This window comes from Drosophila subpulchrella, chromosome 3R (assembly GCF_014743375.2).
Source record: "Drosophila subpulchrella strain 33 F10 #4 breed RU33 chromosome 3R, RU_Dsub_v1.1 Primary Assembly, whole genome shotgun sequence".
In the NCBI taxonomy this organism is placed as follows: Eukaryota; Metazoa; Arthropoda; class Insecta; order Diptera; family Drosophilidae; genus Drosophila; species Drosophila subpulchrella.
In genome coordinates this window covers 9,570,191-9,585,422 of record NC_050609.1, presented here as the reverse complement: position 1 = coordinate 9,585,422, position 15,232 = coordinate 9,570,191, and the positions used below count along the sequence as shown (strand labels likewise).

Sequence of the window (15,232 nt, the reverse complement as noted above, 5' to 3'; positions counted from 1 at the left end):
TGGATACATGTTATTTTTATTTGATGTTATTTTTTTGTCCCGTCCGTAGGATTCGGTTTGTCTGTGCACTGCAGCTCCGCCACCTTGTGCTGGATGGTCTGCTGCAGCAGGTTGTGCTGCTGCAGCAGATTCTCCAGCTCCTTGATGCGAGCTCTTTGCATTTCTAGGACCTTGGTGAAGTTGTCCGCTGCCGGGCAATCGAGCCAACTGTTGACAAAATCGTTCTGCTGTTCTCTACTGCGATTCTCATTTGAATTGAGCTGAGCTCCACCCTGATTCTGCGCCTCGCCAGCTATTGTGTCTGATTCCCCCGTGGCTGTGGGACTACATCCATCCATGGGACCTTCTTCGAGAACCAGGACGTTGGTCTCATTGTTAGACCGACAAACTCGATACTTCGGCTTGTCGATTTCCGGAAACACCGCGCATTCGTTGGACTCCGTGAGATCTGATTCCTGTACGCAAATCTCTGGAGGTGGGGCCATAGGACGATGATTGGTCTGACAGCAGCAAGAATCATCGTAGTCGTTATTTCTGGTGCCATTCATAAGCAGCACGTTGATAGCATTTGAATTTCTTCGCTCGCTTCCGTTTGTGAAATTGCTTGAATTAGTGGTATATCCTGCTGAAAAACCCGTGGCTGAACTGGTTGTTCGGTAGCTGAAGGAAGCAACCTGCTTAGGTCGACCAACTGGTAGGGAACTCTGGGCCTGCAGAGCCACCTTTGAGCATTGCACCTCCTGATCCTTTAAATGGCAGTTAATGCCAGTCTGGCAGTATTGGCTCTTTAGCATCGGCTCCGGCTTTTGCTTCCTGTTTTGCAAACTCATGGGAACCTTGGAGTTACGAATACTTCGCCATGTTTGCGATGCCAAGTGGTTCAGAGAACTGGCTAGGCTGCGGAAATCCTCTCCTTGGGGCTTTAAATCCTCCGATCTTTGTTTCTTTAAGGCGGGACAAGATGTAAGATCACATGTCTTTGGTTTTTGTTGGCCAACCTTTGATATATCCCTTTTTTGAGGTTTCTTTATACTTTGCTGGCTTCCAGATGAATCCGGAGGGGCTCTGGATTTGTTATTCCTTTGCGGTGGGAAGAATTGGATTTCGGTAGGAGCAGGGGTGCTCTTGTTCCTCATTAGTTTACAGTTGGCGCAGACGCAACCTGTATTTCCACGAGGAGATTGATTTACCCTCGTTTTTAAATTGGGAGGAGCCTGTGGACTTGCGAAATTCGGACCCATTTGGGTGAATCCATAAGGATTACCCGGCAACATGTTGTTGCAGGCATTTCGAAAATGGCAGCAACCATTTTTGAATCTGTTTCCGGTGCTGATCTCCTGCTTATCCGAATTAAAACTCCTTTTGCTTTGGTTGGGCATCTCCTCAACGGCCATGCTGTAGGTGGTATAACCTCGGCCAGATGCCGATCCCGAAGAACTCCACTTGACGCCGGATTCCTGCAGGCCGGCAGGATTCCTTGCCCCCTCAGCAGCACCAGCAGAGCTCTCCGAGCCGGTGCTGGAACCTCGGTTGTCCGCGTCCAAGTGGGAGGAGCAAACGCATCCGTGCCGCCACAGCGATTCCGTGTCCACATCAAAGCTGCTGAGGTTGGCCAGATTCTGCCAACGGCGAGCCTCCGACATGTTGCGCGGGTAGACGCAGTGGTCGCCCGGCTCTTGACCACAGATTATACAACGACGATGCATTTTCTGACGAACAACCAGGACAGAAACGGTCAAATTTTGAATTTTAAATCCAGGAGCATTTTACAAAGTCGATAACAGTTATCGGAATGGGCCCTATCTGCACTTTTAAAGCTGCACCAAAAGCACGGTATTTGTTTGATACGTTGAATATACCAGAATTCTTTTGGATTCTGCTTTGCGAGGCGTTTCGGTATTCTGCACCAAAAGCGCGGCGATTGCTTGGTCTGTTTAGTTTAAAAATAGTAAATGCAACGAACTTTAGTGTTTTACTGGCCCACTCTTGATGACAAGACCTGACAGCTGGAGCAATGAGCTTGGTAAACGACATGCAAGTCACCCCGAGCCCCAGTTTGGTTGCCACGAGTCGTGGCGACCTGGAAAAGGTTATGGCCATGCTCGTCCTGGGACTGGGAAGCCTTTTGTCCGGAATGCTTCCCGCCTGTATTTCTGAAAGGAATCGTCGCCGCTTTCCGCTGACCACATCGCTGCTCCTTTGCTTCGGGGCAGGCATCCTGCTGGCCACCGCACTGGTTCACATTCTGCCCGAGGTGAGTTCATCGCATTGCAATAATGAATGAGTCGGTGCAATTTGATAACCTGTTAACCGACACTGCAACAGGTGCGCGAGCAAATGGACTCGAAATTCGCCGAGGTGGCCATGTGCGGCGGCTTCTTCATCATCTACTTCATCGACGAGTTCATACACTACTTCTTTGGCGAGGCCATCCAGCATACTCACTCCCAGGCACCAGAGACTCAGCCTGTGAGGCGACCCACCAATGGATCTGGCTACGGCGCAGTGGGTGAGCGGGCGCCTCTTTTATCAGCGGAGCCTTCGTCACACGGTCATTCGCACCACCACAATGACCAGTAGGTTGAATGCATTGCTCCCCTAGCCGCACCGCAATTAATTGCTTTGTATTTCGATTGAGCAGCGATCATGACCACGATCACCCGTACAGAGCATCCGGCTGCGATGAGGCCAGTGTCGAGGACGCCAACGCCCGCATCTGCCACACCAGCCACACGGAACCCTGTGCCCAGTCCATGACCGGTACCCTGGGCCTCTTTGTGGCCCTCTCCCTGCACTCTGCCATCGAAGGATTGGCTATCGGAGTCCAGAATTCGTCCACAAAGGTCGGTGCCGACTGCCTTGACATAGTTAGAGTAGAGCAGAGCATAGTGCGCAATCTTGGGCAAATATTGATGCAGAGAAACGCGCAATCTTAGTCTGTTTAGATAACCGAAATGTGCTTTGTCTCGTTTTAGGTTCTATTTCTTCTGGGGGCCGTCGCCTGTCACAAGTTTGTGATGGGCTTTTGTCTGGGACTCGAGTTCCGCTCGAATCCACAGACAAGTTTTCGCGCCCAATTCGTCGGCATCTCGGTGTTTGCTCTGGGAGCCGTTATTGGCATTGGCCTGGGTATGCTTATCGTGGATGTGCCCTCCGCCTGGTCCAGCAAAACTCTCCCCATCATTCAGGCTCTGGCGGGAGGTACACTCTTCTACGTCACTGTCTGCGAAGTGATTCCGCGCGAGAAGGCGCGCTGGCACTCGAATAGCACACGACGCTGGGCGGGATTTGCTCAGTTCGCAACTGTGGCCGCCGGCTTTGCCACGATGTGCATCATAAATTTTTATCTGTCTGGTGCGTAGCGTAATGCTTGCTAGTTATCTTCCATGCTCATGCTGACTTATTTCTTTCACCCCCTTTTTCAGATGAGTAATATGAATCTGGCCTACGGAACCTTGCGCTGTGACTTAATGTGCCGCTTTTTAAACATTAATAGAAATATGATAATTTTATGCATTGGCAGCTGTTAGTTTTTTATGTAAGACCCCTCTGTTATGTGCATTCCAAATGAATCTTTAATAGCCATAATATAAGTTAGAAAGTTCAAAGCACAAAGCATCTTTTCGTCTACATTTATATTTTTCTTCCTCCAAAGTATTTGTTATTTTTGAATGCTTTTATTATATATAATTAACCTTACACTTAAGTTGGTAATCAAAAAAAAGGGCATCCTTTTTGTATTTGATTAATATTACTAAACCAATCATAAAACGTCAATCATTTTACTTATTTATCTGGGAACATCCTGCCTTTTGTTTTAAACCATTTAAAACAACATCTATGTAACTACATCTCTATATGTATGGTTGCTCTATTGGTGGTGTATGTGTGAAGAAACGGACACTCATAAATAGCTAAAATGTTGGATTGTTTGGTCTCTGATCTCTCATTTAAGGGGACTCCTCCGAGTTTTACATTTTCCGTGCTAGCAGCGCAACATAGATGGGATGGGAGGGGATTTACAATTACGTGGGACGTGTAGATTAGATCTTATACACTTAAACCTGTGCATATGTGTATCTTATCATCCACCGCGATCTTCGATAACAATTTAATTTACAATAGAAACCGAAAATTCTTTGCGAGCTCAGATGCTTTTATCTGCTGATCTGCTGTGAATCGCCGAACTTAGAACATAAATAAATCTAGTAATTATAGTTCCTCCTTCGCCGCCGCACTGACCCCATTCTCATCCTCGTCCTCATCATCATCCCCCCATTCACTAATGAGACTCTTCACCTTGTCCACACTGGCTGCTTCACCAGACGCAGTTCCCTCAGCAGCTTTCGCACTTTCTGTGGTCGCCTTTTCTGCTGCGTCACCACTCTTGTTTGGTTTATCCTCCGCGGTTTCCTTTTTGTCTGTCGTTCTTGCATCATCATTATTCTTGGTTGGCTTTTCCGCATCTGGGTCATCAACCTCCATTTGGTCGGTGGACAGTTGGGTGGGTGGCACTAGTTCATCTTCTTCCGTCACTGCACTGTCTAAGGCTGGAGCTAATGCCTCTGTCGTAGCATTCTCCTCAGGTTCAACCACGCTCTTCTCCTGATTAGGCTTCTCGGCCTCGGCAATCAATTCATCTAACAGCTCTTTGCGGATGTTATCGGCCTCTAGATGCACATCATCGTCGATCTCAGCAGGAGCGACCGCTTCGCTCAATTCCACTCCGGGCTCGGCGTCCGCGATAGGCGCATCTTCTTTGATAAATTCCTCCTCATCGTTTTCAATCTCATCCTCTTTCTTGATCTCGACAACTGACTTTGGAGCCTTATCGTCCGCCGTTTCCGAATCTACGTCCATTTTCTCGGGCTGATTATTCATACTAGCAGCCGGGACAACTGCATCTTCAGCACTAGTGACATACTCCTCATCGGTTTTTTCTTCAGCTTGATCTTCAGGTCCCTTGTGCAGAGACTCGAGAGCCAAGTCAATGTCGTCTTCTTCCTCCTCGTTAGCTGTTGACTCCGAGTGCTTGGTGGCTAGTTCGGAAGCAAGCTCTGTGGTGGCGGGCTTGTCATCGGCATCGTCATCGTTCTCATCCTCGGTCCAGTCGCCGGTTAGCTCCTTAAGTTTTTCGCTGATGTCATCGCGTGACTTTTCTAATTTGGGCTAAAAAGTGGACACATGTTGTTATAGAAAACCGCGTGTTAATTGGTTGGATAACGAACTCACCTCCTTGTTGCTCTGCTCCTCGGACTCTGCAATAAGGTTTTCGGCCCATTCCAGGTTATCCATGGACTCTTTGCTCTCATCAGCAACGTTCTTCTTGGTGCTTTCCACAGAGTCGCTGGCAGCCAGCTCACTGTAGATTTGGCTGTCATCATACTCCTCTTCGGTGCCGGCCAGGGATTTCTCGTCGGTCTCCTGCTTCGCGTGTTCCGCTTCCGGCTCACTGAGCACCATAACCACCCCACCGGCGGCGGCACCTGCTTGCTGCTGGTTGAGCTGTGAAAGGATCTCCTTGCGCTGTTCATCCGTGAGCTCCACCTCATTGCCATCGGCACCCACAAACTTCACCTCCTGCTGCACCTGCTCTACGTCTTCCTCCTGCAGTTGCTCCTGCTGAGCATGCTGCACTGCGATGGCACTAGTGGCTGGCAGGCTGATGTCCGAAAGGATTCGTACCTTGCCAGTCTGCTCCGGTTCCTGGTCTTCCTCGCCTTCGGCCTCTTCATCCTCCTCATCTTGCGAGCCCAAGAACTCCTCGTCCGTTTCATCGATGATTCCGTCCTCCAGGGCCTGCTCCTTGTGGTAGCTCTTCATGTGCCTGTACAGCTGTAGCTCTTGCTCGAATACCTTGTTGCAGTATATGCACTGCTGTTTGTTGTCGTCCGTGTGGGCCTCGTTGATGTGCGCCTCCAACTCGCCCTTGGTCAGATACGACTGGTTGCACAGGGCGCACTCGGCAAAGGTATACAGCAGCGACTTGACCTGGTGCTCCATGTACATGTGGAAATGCAGTTCTCGGTTGTTGCCCGAACGCCAGCCGCAATGCTCGCATAGAGCCGGATCAATGGCCTCTTTGTGCGTGTTGATCAAATGGCGTCGGAAGCCTCGGTACGACGGAATGCTGATGGGACGTCCATTTACGCCGCACCGCAGGCACAGCCAGGGACCTGAAACAAAAAGTATAATTACTTTCTGAGCGACATGCTAATAAAAAAGAGTTTACTTACCAGTGGTGTTCTCGGCTCCTTGGGCAATCAAGGCATGCATTGTCTTACTGTCAATTCTCCTCTTCTGGGCTGCGGCGGCATTTGCCGGTGGATTCGCCACAGATGCCTGGGAGACGGTAGACTGCGTGTTTCCAGTCTTTTGCTGAGAAGTTGCACCCTTTTGCTGAGCGGTGATTAATGGCGCGTTCTTATCCGTCTTAAAAGATACATGCAATTTCTTGTGTGGCGACGTGGAGCCGGATGACTGAGTCGCCTGTGCTGGCTTCACTGCCGCCGGAGCAGATTTCTCTGCGGGAGGTGTGTTGGGCATTATTTTCAGCTTTATGTTCTTGTGGCCCTTTACAATGTGCGGGTACTGGCGCAGCACTTCGGCAATGATCTTGGTGTGATTGAGCTTGGCGTTGGAGGAGTCCTTGACAATTATCGTGGGCGTCTGGCTCGGGAAATCCTGCTTTAGAATAATGGTGGTGGATCCGTGCTCCAGCTGGGTCTGTGTACCCTTTGGCGACTGCTGCTTGGACGTAGACGGCTGCGGTGGCACATCGTCGTCATCATCGTCCCCAGCATGGACATCATCATACAGCATGCCTCCATCGTACTCCGGATCGTGATCTCCGTATTCCGCGGCTATTTGCTTCCGCATACGCTGTTGCTCTGCAAACTCCTTGACCTCCTCCAAACTGGGCTTCTTCGAGGGCGGCGACAGCAGACTGGTCTGTGCCGGCCTCTTGTTGTTGTTATAGCCCTTGCGAAGCTGTTCGAATGGCGAAGTTGGTTCCTGCTTGATACTTGTGGTCTCCGTATACTGTGTGCGATTTGTGCCAGTGGGTCCACGCTGTGTGCTGGCTCGCTGAATGGTGGGTGTGGCCACATTCCGGGACTGCGTTGAAGGACCCAGGACGCGCTGCTGGGGAAGACCTGAACTGGGTTGTCCAACTGTACGCCGGCGGATGCCTTTCGGACTAGGCGGCTAAAAGGAGTAAGTATATTACATAAAAGGTAAGCGAAGGACGAATGCATTTACTAACCCTTTGCTGGCGATTGACGTTCTCCATGGTGCGTCGATGCGCCTCGAGGAGCTTCAACAGCACCGTCATGTTCATCTCCTTCGCGGTCCGCAACAGCTTGCCATACATTTTGAGTTCGAACTCCAAAGTGCCCGTGTACATAAAGTTGACAATGGGCACCACCACGTCCGCCTGGAACTCATTGGGCATGATGAGGGCATCGTCGACGATCTCGCAGGTCTGCTCCAGCACATTAAAGTAATCGGTGCAAGCACTGAGCACCAATCGGTGCACCTTCAGCTGTGAGTTATCCCGGAACTGAAGCGTCAAATCGCAGTAGTCCGTCTTATTGAAGAAGTTCTGCAGTTTCTGCAGGAAGAAGACGCCCCAGTTGTCCACCTTGACGGACTTGACTTCGCCCATCTTGCCGTTGCTGCTGTGTCCCGTTTCCGTGTTCGCCGTATCCGTTTCCGTATCCTTATCCTTATCGTTAGCCTCCCCGTGGTTTCGCTTGCTCTGGCTTCAGGGCGCAACTGTACTCCGGCAAGGGGCAAGGAGTAGTCGGGATGAGCGTATTGGGATGGGCCGCAGGTCAAAGGAGAATCCAAGAAAAAAGCAACACAGAAACAATTAGTAAAAGGAAATTTCTCGAGGTTATCTTTTAAAGGGACGCCACTGGGTTTTCGGTTATTCGCTTTATTTTGCCCTGCCGCCACGGCGCGAAATGCAACTCGCAAATATATCGATATACGGATGTGTACGTGTGTCCGCCTATAGCTATGTGTGTGTGTGTTTGTGCGCGTCGCCAGGCTTTCTTTTATTATTATTTGATAATTGATAATTGACTGTTAGCCTGTCATTTAATGTTTTTGCTCAAAGTGCATTACGCATCTTTCGGTTGGTGGCATTTATTTGAGCCTATTTGGCGCGCCTGTCCACTTCACACAACAATGGGTTTTTGGGGCACACACATTTCACTTTGACCCCAGCGGCTTTTTAATCAATAACCGTTTGTTTGAATGTACATTGTTTGGCTGCGCAGCAGGCATTTGCACTTTTAATACATACATTTCTTCGTATTGCACACTACTTTTGCCGGACAAATTCTAATTTTTTTCCAGAGTCAGGTCGCCATATTCTTTTCCATTCATCGTTGGCGTGACAGGGTTGCAGGCGGCGCTTATCGATAGGCTTGCGATAACTTCACTTGCAGACATGGCGTTGTTGAGGTGACGCAGGGGTAAAAACCGTTAAACTGGTATTTTAAATGCATTTTGTGACGTAAGTAGTGTTGCTTACATAATTTTTTACAGTTTCATTAGATGTCAGACTTAAAAAATATTTCTGCATAAAATAACTCTTTAAGATTTATTTATAACAATATAGTTTTTAACCTTATAAATCTTGTAGGCAATATTTGCTTAGTAGCCATGGAAAATGTGACGTCATACAGGTTTTATAGCACCACCTTACTTTGCAATCAAAATAAAGACCACGAGAACTGCACTTGGTGGTTTAGATTCTGTTTTCAATCCCAGGGCTTTATCAAAACAGAATGACTGGCCGGAACCGGGGAAAGGGAAAGAGAGGTGGAGGACCCTACCGCAATGTCAAGACGAATCACAACTGCGCCCGCAGCTTTGCCCAGCAGGAGAACGAACTGGCCAGCAGCAGTGAAAGCAACAGCTCGGATTCTGACTCCTCGGGGGCGGGAGCCAAGGACGATCTCGGCCAGCCGCCGGAGTTCTCGGTGGCCATGTGGGACCTCAATCACTGCGATCCAAAGAAGTGCTCCGGCAGGAAACTGGCGCGCCTGGGACTGATTTCCAATCTCCGATTGGGTCAGAAGTTTCCCGGCCTCGTCCTCTCGCCTGTTGGCTCGTTGTGTGTCAGTCCACTGGACCGGGATGTGGTGGCCTCCTCGGGCGTGGCCGTTATCGACTGCTCATGGGCCAAGCTGGACGAGACACCCTTCGGCCGGATGCGCAGCCCACATCCGCGTCTGTTGCCCTTCCTGGTGGCCGCAAATCCCATTAACTATGGCAAACCCTGCAAGCTCAGCTGCGTAGAGGCCATTGCCGCCACTCTGCACATCTGTGGATTCACGGAGGAGGCCCGTTGGTTTCTGGGAAAGTTTTCCTGGGGTCACGCCTTCCTGGAGCTGAACGACAAGCTTCTCAACGCGTATGCCGCCTGCAAGAGCAGCGATGAGATCGTCAAGGTGCAGAACGAGTACCTGGAGCAGGAGCAGAAGGAGCGGGATAAGCCCAGGGACTTGCGTGACTTTTATCCCACCAGCAGCAGCAGTAGTAGCGAGTCCGAAAACGAGGACGATGATGAAGAGGCGGAAGCGAAGCCGAAGAACTAATTTTTACAAGGTGCTGACAATTTATTAGCATTATTACCATTAGCTTATTACAAATCATTTTACTTGTGTTTTAATTTACAAACCAGTTGTTAGAAGCAACTAACGAATTATTGCAAACTGTTTGGATGAAATATTTACTTCAAGTCAAGGAGAGATGATTGCTTACTGTGCATTTCGCACGTATTCGGGGTCCACGTTGATGAAGTTGCTCATGCTGAAGAACATTGCGCTGTTCTTCACCAGGAACTTGAGGAAATCCTGCAGGTGCACGAGCAGATTCTGCATGGACTGCTGGTCCAATGCCGAATAGCTGAGCATGGAGCCCAGCCGCACGAACAGGCGCAGCAGGTGAAAGGATCCGTAAAGCTCTGACAGTGGTGTGTCCGGATGTTTCTGCATCACATCCGCATACTGAGTGCGTTCGAATTTGTACAGCAACTGGGAGCCGAGCATTACATTGAAATACTCCACGATGCCATCGAGTACATCGTTTATGGCCACTTCCTTGCTGGCGCTGGTCGACTTGACGGACTTCTTGTGCGCCAAATACTGCTCGGAGATCTGCTGCACGGTTATCTTGGCCGGCAGCTCTAGCAGCTTGTGTTCCCGCACTACAGCATACCAGTCGTCGGTGAGGTAGTGCTTCAGTTCGTCAGGTATCTTGATCTTGACCTCCAGCTTGGCGGCGTAGGCCTCCTCGCTTTCCACACAAGGTGCGGGCTCTGTTGTGGGTGTAGATGGGGTGGTGGGAGGCACAGTTGTCTTGTCTGCCACATCGCTTCCTGTTAAAGAAGGCCGCTGCTCGCTCATCCGTTTCTTCTTCGGCGCCACCGGCGTTACAGCTTCGTCCTCTGTGGTCTCAGCAGCTGTGGTATCCTCCTTTTTCTCACTTGGAGTGCCTGGTCGTGCCGTGACCGCCGCCGACTGTGTGGACTTGCGGTTGGCACGGCTGGTCGTGGTGGTGCTGGTGCTGTTGGTCGTGGTGCTGCTGGTGCTACCGGCATCCGATTTGTTGCCCAGACCCGCACTGGTCGTCGGTATGCTGCTGGCGGTCGATTGCGAGGTGTTGCTGTCCTTAGAGGGGGTCGAGGCACGAGATTCGTTGCGCATCTGCTCCATTTTCTTGGCTTTGGCGCTGCCTGTGAAGCAAAGGGTTTAGTGGTTGGCTCCTGGACCTGCATTTGCATCTGGGACCCACCTTTCTTGTTGTCCTTCTTGGAGCGCTCGCCGCACTGGCGCGCCAGTTCCTGTCGGCGCTTGACGTTGTCATCGTTGTACTTTAGGACTCGGCTCTCGGGCACCCACTCGTCCCAGCTGAAAATGAGATGGAACACTGCAGATCGGTTTCATTGCTAGTGAGTTTGCTTACTTTTTGCTCCAGCCGGCGTAGTGGATGTAGTACTCAACCGGCGTCGCATCGGGCTTTGTTTTTAGAACCTTTGCCTCGTAGATGAGCGGTCCGTGGAAGCACAGAACCCGTTCCCCTGCGAAAGGCGCCAATATATGTAGGGAAACTTATGATTGGGCTGAAGATCTCGGCTTACCATCCGCAAACAGTGTGTTTGCATCGTTTCCCGTGCTATAGCTTTCCACTTTAGCGGGTTTAACTTCTCCCATTTTATTTTGTTGCAATTGGCAAAATATAAAATATTAGTGTGACCGTGGGCACAGGCCTATCGGCTCGTGAAAACATCGAATATTATCGATAAATTACAGGGTATTGTTTTGTTTTGTTATATTTTAACAATATTTGTATTATTATGGCTATTTACAACAAACAGTCTGCTTTTAACAGGTGGATTATGTTCAGAAAACATAATGTCTAGTGTTTCGCCGTCGAGGGCTGATTCTCTTCTTCCCAGGGACGAGGACCACGCTTGTTTTCCCAGTTCTCTATGTCCACGGACTTGACTTTGTCGTACTCCGACTCCAGGGTCACCTCCTGGCGGTTCTTCATGCTCACGCCGTATTTCTTCATCTCCTCCGGCGTCACCGGCTGCTTCTTGGCGTACTGATACCTGGAAAGGTTGGAGGAACCCATGGGATTGATAAGGCCTTCCCGGTGTTTTCTGAATGTGCCCACCTGAGGTTCGAGAACTGCTGCAGTCCGAAGGAGCCGGCCACCATCATGATGAGGAAGGGTATGCCATATTTGAAAGATTTCCGTTTGCTGTAATAGTTTAATTTATCCACGATCGACATTGTTGTTTGTTATGACATTAGAAATAAAAATAGTTAAAAGTTAAGTGTGACCAGAAGGTGAAAAACCTTGCTTTAGGTTTGGCGTCAAATTTGAATAGCCACTCTTATCAAAAACGATTTAAAATAAGAAGCTTCAGTTTAAAAAAATAATATTTTAATAAATAAAATGCAATTGAAAACTGTTTGATATATAAGTAGTACAAAGAATGTGTGTGTAAGAGTATCTTTAATTAAAAATATATTTTTGAAAATTCATAAGCTCATTTGGCACGCTTAGCACAATTATTTTTTTATGTGTTAAACTATAAACATTAAATGCTCACTGCAGTTGTTGCCGTCTATGAAAATAGTTGCCCTTGAATCAAAATCAAAAGATTTGTGGTCCCTGCCAATTGCGAGCAATTTCTAAAAATTTCTTCACAACAATTGTTTTCCGGCGCACGCCTACAGGCCATTATTTGCATGAGGCTTGGCGATAAGTTCAAGGTTCCCGACGTCTCTTGGCTTCGCAAATAATTGACACTGACAATGTAGAAGAGTGCCAAAACGCTGTTCACATGCACACGACATCCGATCCGGTTCACCTTGGCCAATTGCAGGCTTTGGCAAGGCAAGTAGCTCGCAGCGAAGATTTCCTTTTGCTGCCCACAGCTCCAACCAGTTCGCGATCGCTTCATTTTCATTCGCAAGGAGCCGGCGCCAATTGAGTCATAGGAGGCCCCGAGACTGGGCTAGTCCCACACACACCCCAAACACCTCCCCCCACAGATTGTATTTCATTTTCCGATGCACCCTACTCGCGGGCGATCAAAGATCTTTCGATTGACTTATTTGAGAAGGAAGGTAAATTTTAAAATATATTATAATATCAGTTCGATGGTTTTCCCTCATATATGATCTATATTATCTTTATTTAAATCAATTTAAGTCAACAAGCGAAATTTACTAATTTTATAAGAAAGAAAAGAATAATATTATAATATTATGTCATTATATCATTATATGTATAAGTTCTGTATTATATGTATATGTTCAAATCGAATTAAAAGACCACAATTTTCATATAAGAAGGGTTTGGAACAAGTTTAATAATAATTAAATTCTCTAAAGTCTATGGTCTATAGACTTTATCTCCCTTCCACATTATTTCAATTTAAAAATGAAAATTTCTTAGTGAACTTGTTTTTTTTCTCTGTAGCCTTTCGTCTGACTGATCTGCCCCGACTTAACCAAGTCGTCTATGCCCCGCAGTCCGAATTGCACTTTTCCAAGCTATTTTCGCCAAATATGGTCTCGATTTTTCTAACAAGATTGCGCACTTGTCTGAGCTACACACTCATGAACTTATCTAATTCTCGTATATTTTGGAATTATGAAAACTTTGGTTTTCCATAACTAACACATGTCAACAGATCCGATCCAATGGCCATGATTTCGTTTTCGTATTTAGCAAGTTGCTCAGACTGTTTCGTTGTTTTACACTGTATTTTTTCAACGTTTTCTCGAGGGTCTTTCCCAGGCCTATACCCATATCTTCTCCACCCTAGCTATATGCTTGTGAATATAAAAATATATTGATCTAGTTTATTTTTTTAAAACTTTTTGTTTTGAATGAAAACAATTACGTCATTCTGTGGGTGTTGCTTTGATTTAATTTTAAACTTTTCAACAGCCTCGGGGTGCCAAAAAAAAGTGTTCCAAAACAAAAAACAACAAAAATCCTAGAAAGAGAATACATATGCTGATATCAAATTGGCTTATATTTATAGGTGCCTTTGGTTGCAGTCGTATGTGATCTCCTAAATATAGTAGAATATTAATAAATCTCTCATGATAAAAATGATAAAAGCTTATTAAAAATGGTTTATTATGAAAAATAGGTTATTCTACCTTTAATTAATATCAATAATAAATCTGTGATCATATGAAATGATAATGCCCAGTAAGCTCTTATCGCTTAAAAAAATTACGATCAATAAGCGTGATCAAGAGCAAAAAAAGCTATCTTGAGGGGCAAAGATATGAACAGATCGTATCTGCAATAATATTGAGGAAATTGAATTTAAGCCATTTTCACGTTTCGCATTTAAAATAGTATGAATCATGGAGGCCTTTTCTTCCGAGACAGTTGCAACAAGCGTATACCTTCGTATGTGACATTAATGATTGCCAACAAAATGTTTCCGTTCACAGACATGACGTTAAAAAATCTACGGGAATCGCTTAAAATGTATAGAATAAAAATAATAATTCGTAGACCTATGGTGGAAATACGTATAACTACGTGAAACAAGATTTTTTGGCATATCAATAACTGAAAATTAAAAATAGAAGTCGAGAACATCAAAAAGCAAAACAAAAAGATCCACAAACGCATACACTCTCATTTGGGAAAGAGAAATGATTGCCTAAGTATTGGATATATTTTGCAATGGGCAAAATACTGGGCCAGCAAAGCTTTCCGAAATACGGGGAAATTTTCAAAAATAGGCAGATCAAAAATTGTTTAATTCCTAATGCCTGAGCACCAATACATCCGCAGTGAACAGGTGAAAGCACCAAAAGAAAGGATCGGGAAAGAGAGGCAGAGAGCGAAGAGAAAGGCGCAGGCGCCGGCTATCAATGTGTGAGATTAAATGGGTAAATGTATTGGATATTCTGATATGATGCTTTCGGTTACACTGGAAGAAACTAAAATAAAATGCAATGGTTATTAAATGAAGGTATTATATTATTGCAACTTTCAGCACTATCTCAAATCTAGGGCGCTAATTTATAGTCGTTATTTATTATCAGGTACCACATATTTTTATAAGCTACCGTTTTAACAATAAATAAGTTTATTCCAAAGTTTAATCAGATCTTATTTTCATATTCGCAAATACAAATTGTACTGTAAAAACTTGTATTTCATTTTAATGTATTTATATTGGTAGGTATGTTTTTTCGTGTTTCAATATAAATATTTTTATAAGAAAAACTTATGACCTTCCTATAAAAAGATGTACAAAAGAATGGCACTACTCAATGATGAATAAAAATGTATACAATGGACTTGTATTGTTATATTGTATCTAAATTTCTAATTACCAAACTGGATTTAAATTCTCATAAAATATTGGAATAATTTGTAACACAATGTATACTATCTAGATATTTCATATTTCCATCAACCTATTAATATATTTATCCAAAAACTTTTGGCATTCTAATTTATAAATAAGATGCATTCCTAATTGAAGAAGGGAACTGGTTGTTAGTGTTTTCTTTGCTAAATAAACTGTCAACTAAATAAAATGTAAAGTTCAGGCCTTTTCGCGCAGTGTATAAGCTCACGTATAATATAATCGCACAATTTACCGATTCTCTGGGCGTAAATTGAGAGCCAAGTGCAGTGCAGTTCCAAAATAAACGCAAGC

General features: G+C 46.2%; 6 protein-coding genes across 6 annotated transcripts; 2 read left to right on the top strand and 4 right to left on the bottom strand.

Moving 5' to 3' along the window:
- Positions 1 to 13: 13 nt before the first annotated feature.
- Positions 14 to 1,802, bottom strand: LOC119551688. The gene has a single exon (XM_037861157.1). It carries the CDS (start codon positions 1,704 to 1,706, stop codon positions 27 to 29), a length of 1,680 nt encoding a protein of 559 aa, XP_037717085.1. The 5' UTR covers positions 1,707 to 1,802; the 3' UTR covers positions 14 to 26.
- Positions 1,803 to 1,914: 112 nt separating this feature from the next.
- Positions 1,915 to 3,615, top strand: LOC119551705 (zinc transporter ZIP3). Its single transcript, XM_037861181.1, has 5 exons — positions 1,915 to 2,254; positions 2,326 to 2,576; positions 2,642 to 2,843; positions 2,976 to 3,354; positions 3,426 to 3,615. The coding sequence occupies exons 1-5, from the start codon at positions 2,015 to 2,017 to the stop codon at positions 3,431 to 3,433; spliced, it is 1,080 nt and encodes a 359-aa protein (XP_037717109.1). The 5' UTR covers positions 1,915 to 2,014; the 3' UTR covers positions 3,434 to 3,615.
- A 46-nt stretch (positions 3,616 to 3,661) lies between these two features.
- On the bottom strand, positions 3,662 to 8,420 carry LOC119551664 (centrosome-associated zinc finger protein CP190). The gene is made up of 5 exons (XM_037861117.1): positions 8,312 to 8,420; positions 7,265 to 7,776; positions 6,237 to 7,206; positions 5,233 to 6,176; positions 3,662 to 5,169 (listed from the first exon to the last, which is right to left on the bottom strand). Exons 2-5 carry the CDS (start codon positions 7,664 to 7,666, stop codon positions 4,213 to 4,215), a joined length of 3,273 nt encoding a protein of 1,090 aa, XP_037717045.1. The 5' UTR covers positions 7,667 to 7,776; positions 8,312 to 8,420; the 3' UTR covers positions 3,662 to 4,212.
- Positions 8,421 to 8,644: 224 nt separating this feature from the next.
- LOC119551715 (18S rRNA aminocarboxypropyltransferase) lies at positions 8,645 to 9,668 on the top strand. Its single transcript, XM_037861193.1, has one exon. It carries the CDS (start codon positions 8,799 to 8,801, stop codon positions 9,609 to 9,611), a length of 813 nt encoding a protein of 270 aa, XP_037717121.1. The 5' UTR covers positions 8,645 to 8,798; the 3' UTR covers positions 9,612 to 9,668.
- LOC119551697 (nuA4 complex subunit EAF3 homolog) lies at positions 9,609 to 11,289 on the bottom strand. The gene is made up of 4 exons (XM_037861169.1): positions 11,156 to 11,289; positions 10,981 to 11,095; positions 10,810 to 10,925; positions 9,609 to 10,750 (listed from the first exon to the last, which is right to left on the bottom strand). The coding sequence occupies exons 1-4, from the start codon at positions 11,226 to 11,228 to the stop codon at positions 9,774 to 9,776; spliced, it is 1,281 nt and encodes a 426-aa protein (XP_037717097.1). The 5' UTR covers positions 11,229 to 11,289; the 3' UTR covers positions 9,609 to 9,773.
- A 40-nt stretch (positions 11,290 to 11,329) lies between these two features.
- On the bottom strand, positions 11,330 to 11,854 carry LOC119551730 (cytochrome c oxidase assembly protein COX16 homolog, mitochondrial). The gene is made up of 2 exons (XM_037861235.1): positions 11,695 to 11,854; positions 11,330 to 11,629 (listed from the first exon to the last, which is right to left on the bottom strand). Exons 1-2 carry the CDS (start codon positions 11,811 to 11,813, stop codon positions 11,434 to 11,436), a joined length of 315 nt encoding a protein of 104 aa, XP_037717163.1. The 5' UTR covers positions 11,814 to 11,854; the 3' UTR covers positions 11,330 to 11,433.
- Positions 11,855 to 15,232: the final 3,378 nt, after the last annotated feature.

What these genes read in the sequence shown, in the direction of transcription:
- LOC119551688 (XM_037861157.1), bottom strand. Translation starts at nt 1,706, where the DNA reads ATGCATCGTCGTTGTATAATCTGTGGTCAAGAGCCGGGCGACCACTGC.
- LOC119551705 (XM_037861181.1), top strand. Translation starts at nt 2,015, where the DNA reads ATGAGCTTGGTAAACGACATGCAAGTCACCCCGAGCCCCAGTTTGGTT. An exon ending in TCGCACCACCACAATGACCA is followed by an intron (nt 2,577 to 2,641) that starts GTAGGTTGAATG and finishes TCGATTGAGCAG; the next exon opens with CGATCATGACCACGATCACC. An exon ending in TCCAGAATTCGTCCACAAAG is followed by an intron (nt 2,844 to 2,975) that starts GTCGGTGCCGAC and finishes GTCTCGTTTTAG; the next exon opens with GTTCTATTTCTTCTGGGGGC.
- LOC119551664 (XM_037861117.1), bottom strand. Translation starts at nt 7,666, where the DNA reads ATGGGCGAAGTCAAGTCCGTCAAGGTGGACAACTGGGGCGTCTTCTTC. An exon ending in ACGTCAATCGCCAGCAAAGG is followed by an intron (nt 7,207 to 7,264) that starts GTTAGTAAATGC and finishes TACTCCTTTTAG; the next exon opens with CCGCCTAGTCCGAAAGGCAT. An exon ending in AGGAGCCGAGAACACCACTG is followed by an intron (nt 6,177 to 6,236) that starts GTAAGTAAACTC and finishes TTTTTGTTTCAG; the next exon opens with GTCCCTGGCTGTGCCTGCGG.
- LOC119551715 (XM_037861193.1), top strand. Translation starts at nt 8,799, where the DNA reads ATGACTGGCCGGAACCGGGGAAAGGGAAAGAGAGGTGGAGGACCCTAC.
- LOC119551697 (XM_037861169.1), bottom strand. Translation starts at nt 11,228, where the DNA reads ATGGGAGAAGTTAAACCCGCTAAAGTGGAAAGCTATAGCACGGGAAAC. An exon ending in TACGCCGGCTGGAGCAAAAA is followed by an intron (nt 10,926 to 10,980) that starts GTAAGCAAACTC and finishes TCTCATTTTCAG; the next exon opens with CTGGGACGAGTGGGTGCCCG. An exon ending in CAAGAAGGACAACAAGAAAG is followed by an intron (nt 10,751 to 10,809) that starts GTGGGTCCCAGA and finishes TTTGCTTCACAG; the next exon opens with GCAGCGCCAAAGCCAAGAAA.
- LOC119551730 (XM_037861235.1), bottom strand. Translation starts at nt 11,813, where the DNA reads ATGTCGATCGTGGATAAATTAAACTATTACAGCAAACGGAAATCTTTC. An exon ending in CAGCAGTTCTCGAACCTCAG is followed by an intron (nt 11,630 to 11,694) that starts GTGGGCACATTC and finishes CAACCTTTCCAG; the next exon opens with GTATCAGTACGCCAAGAAGC.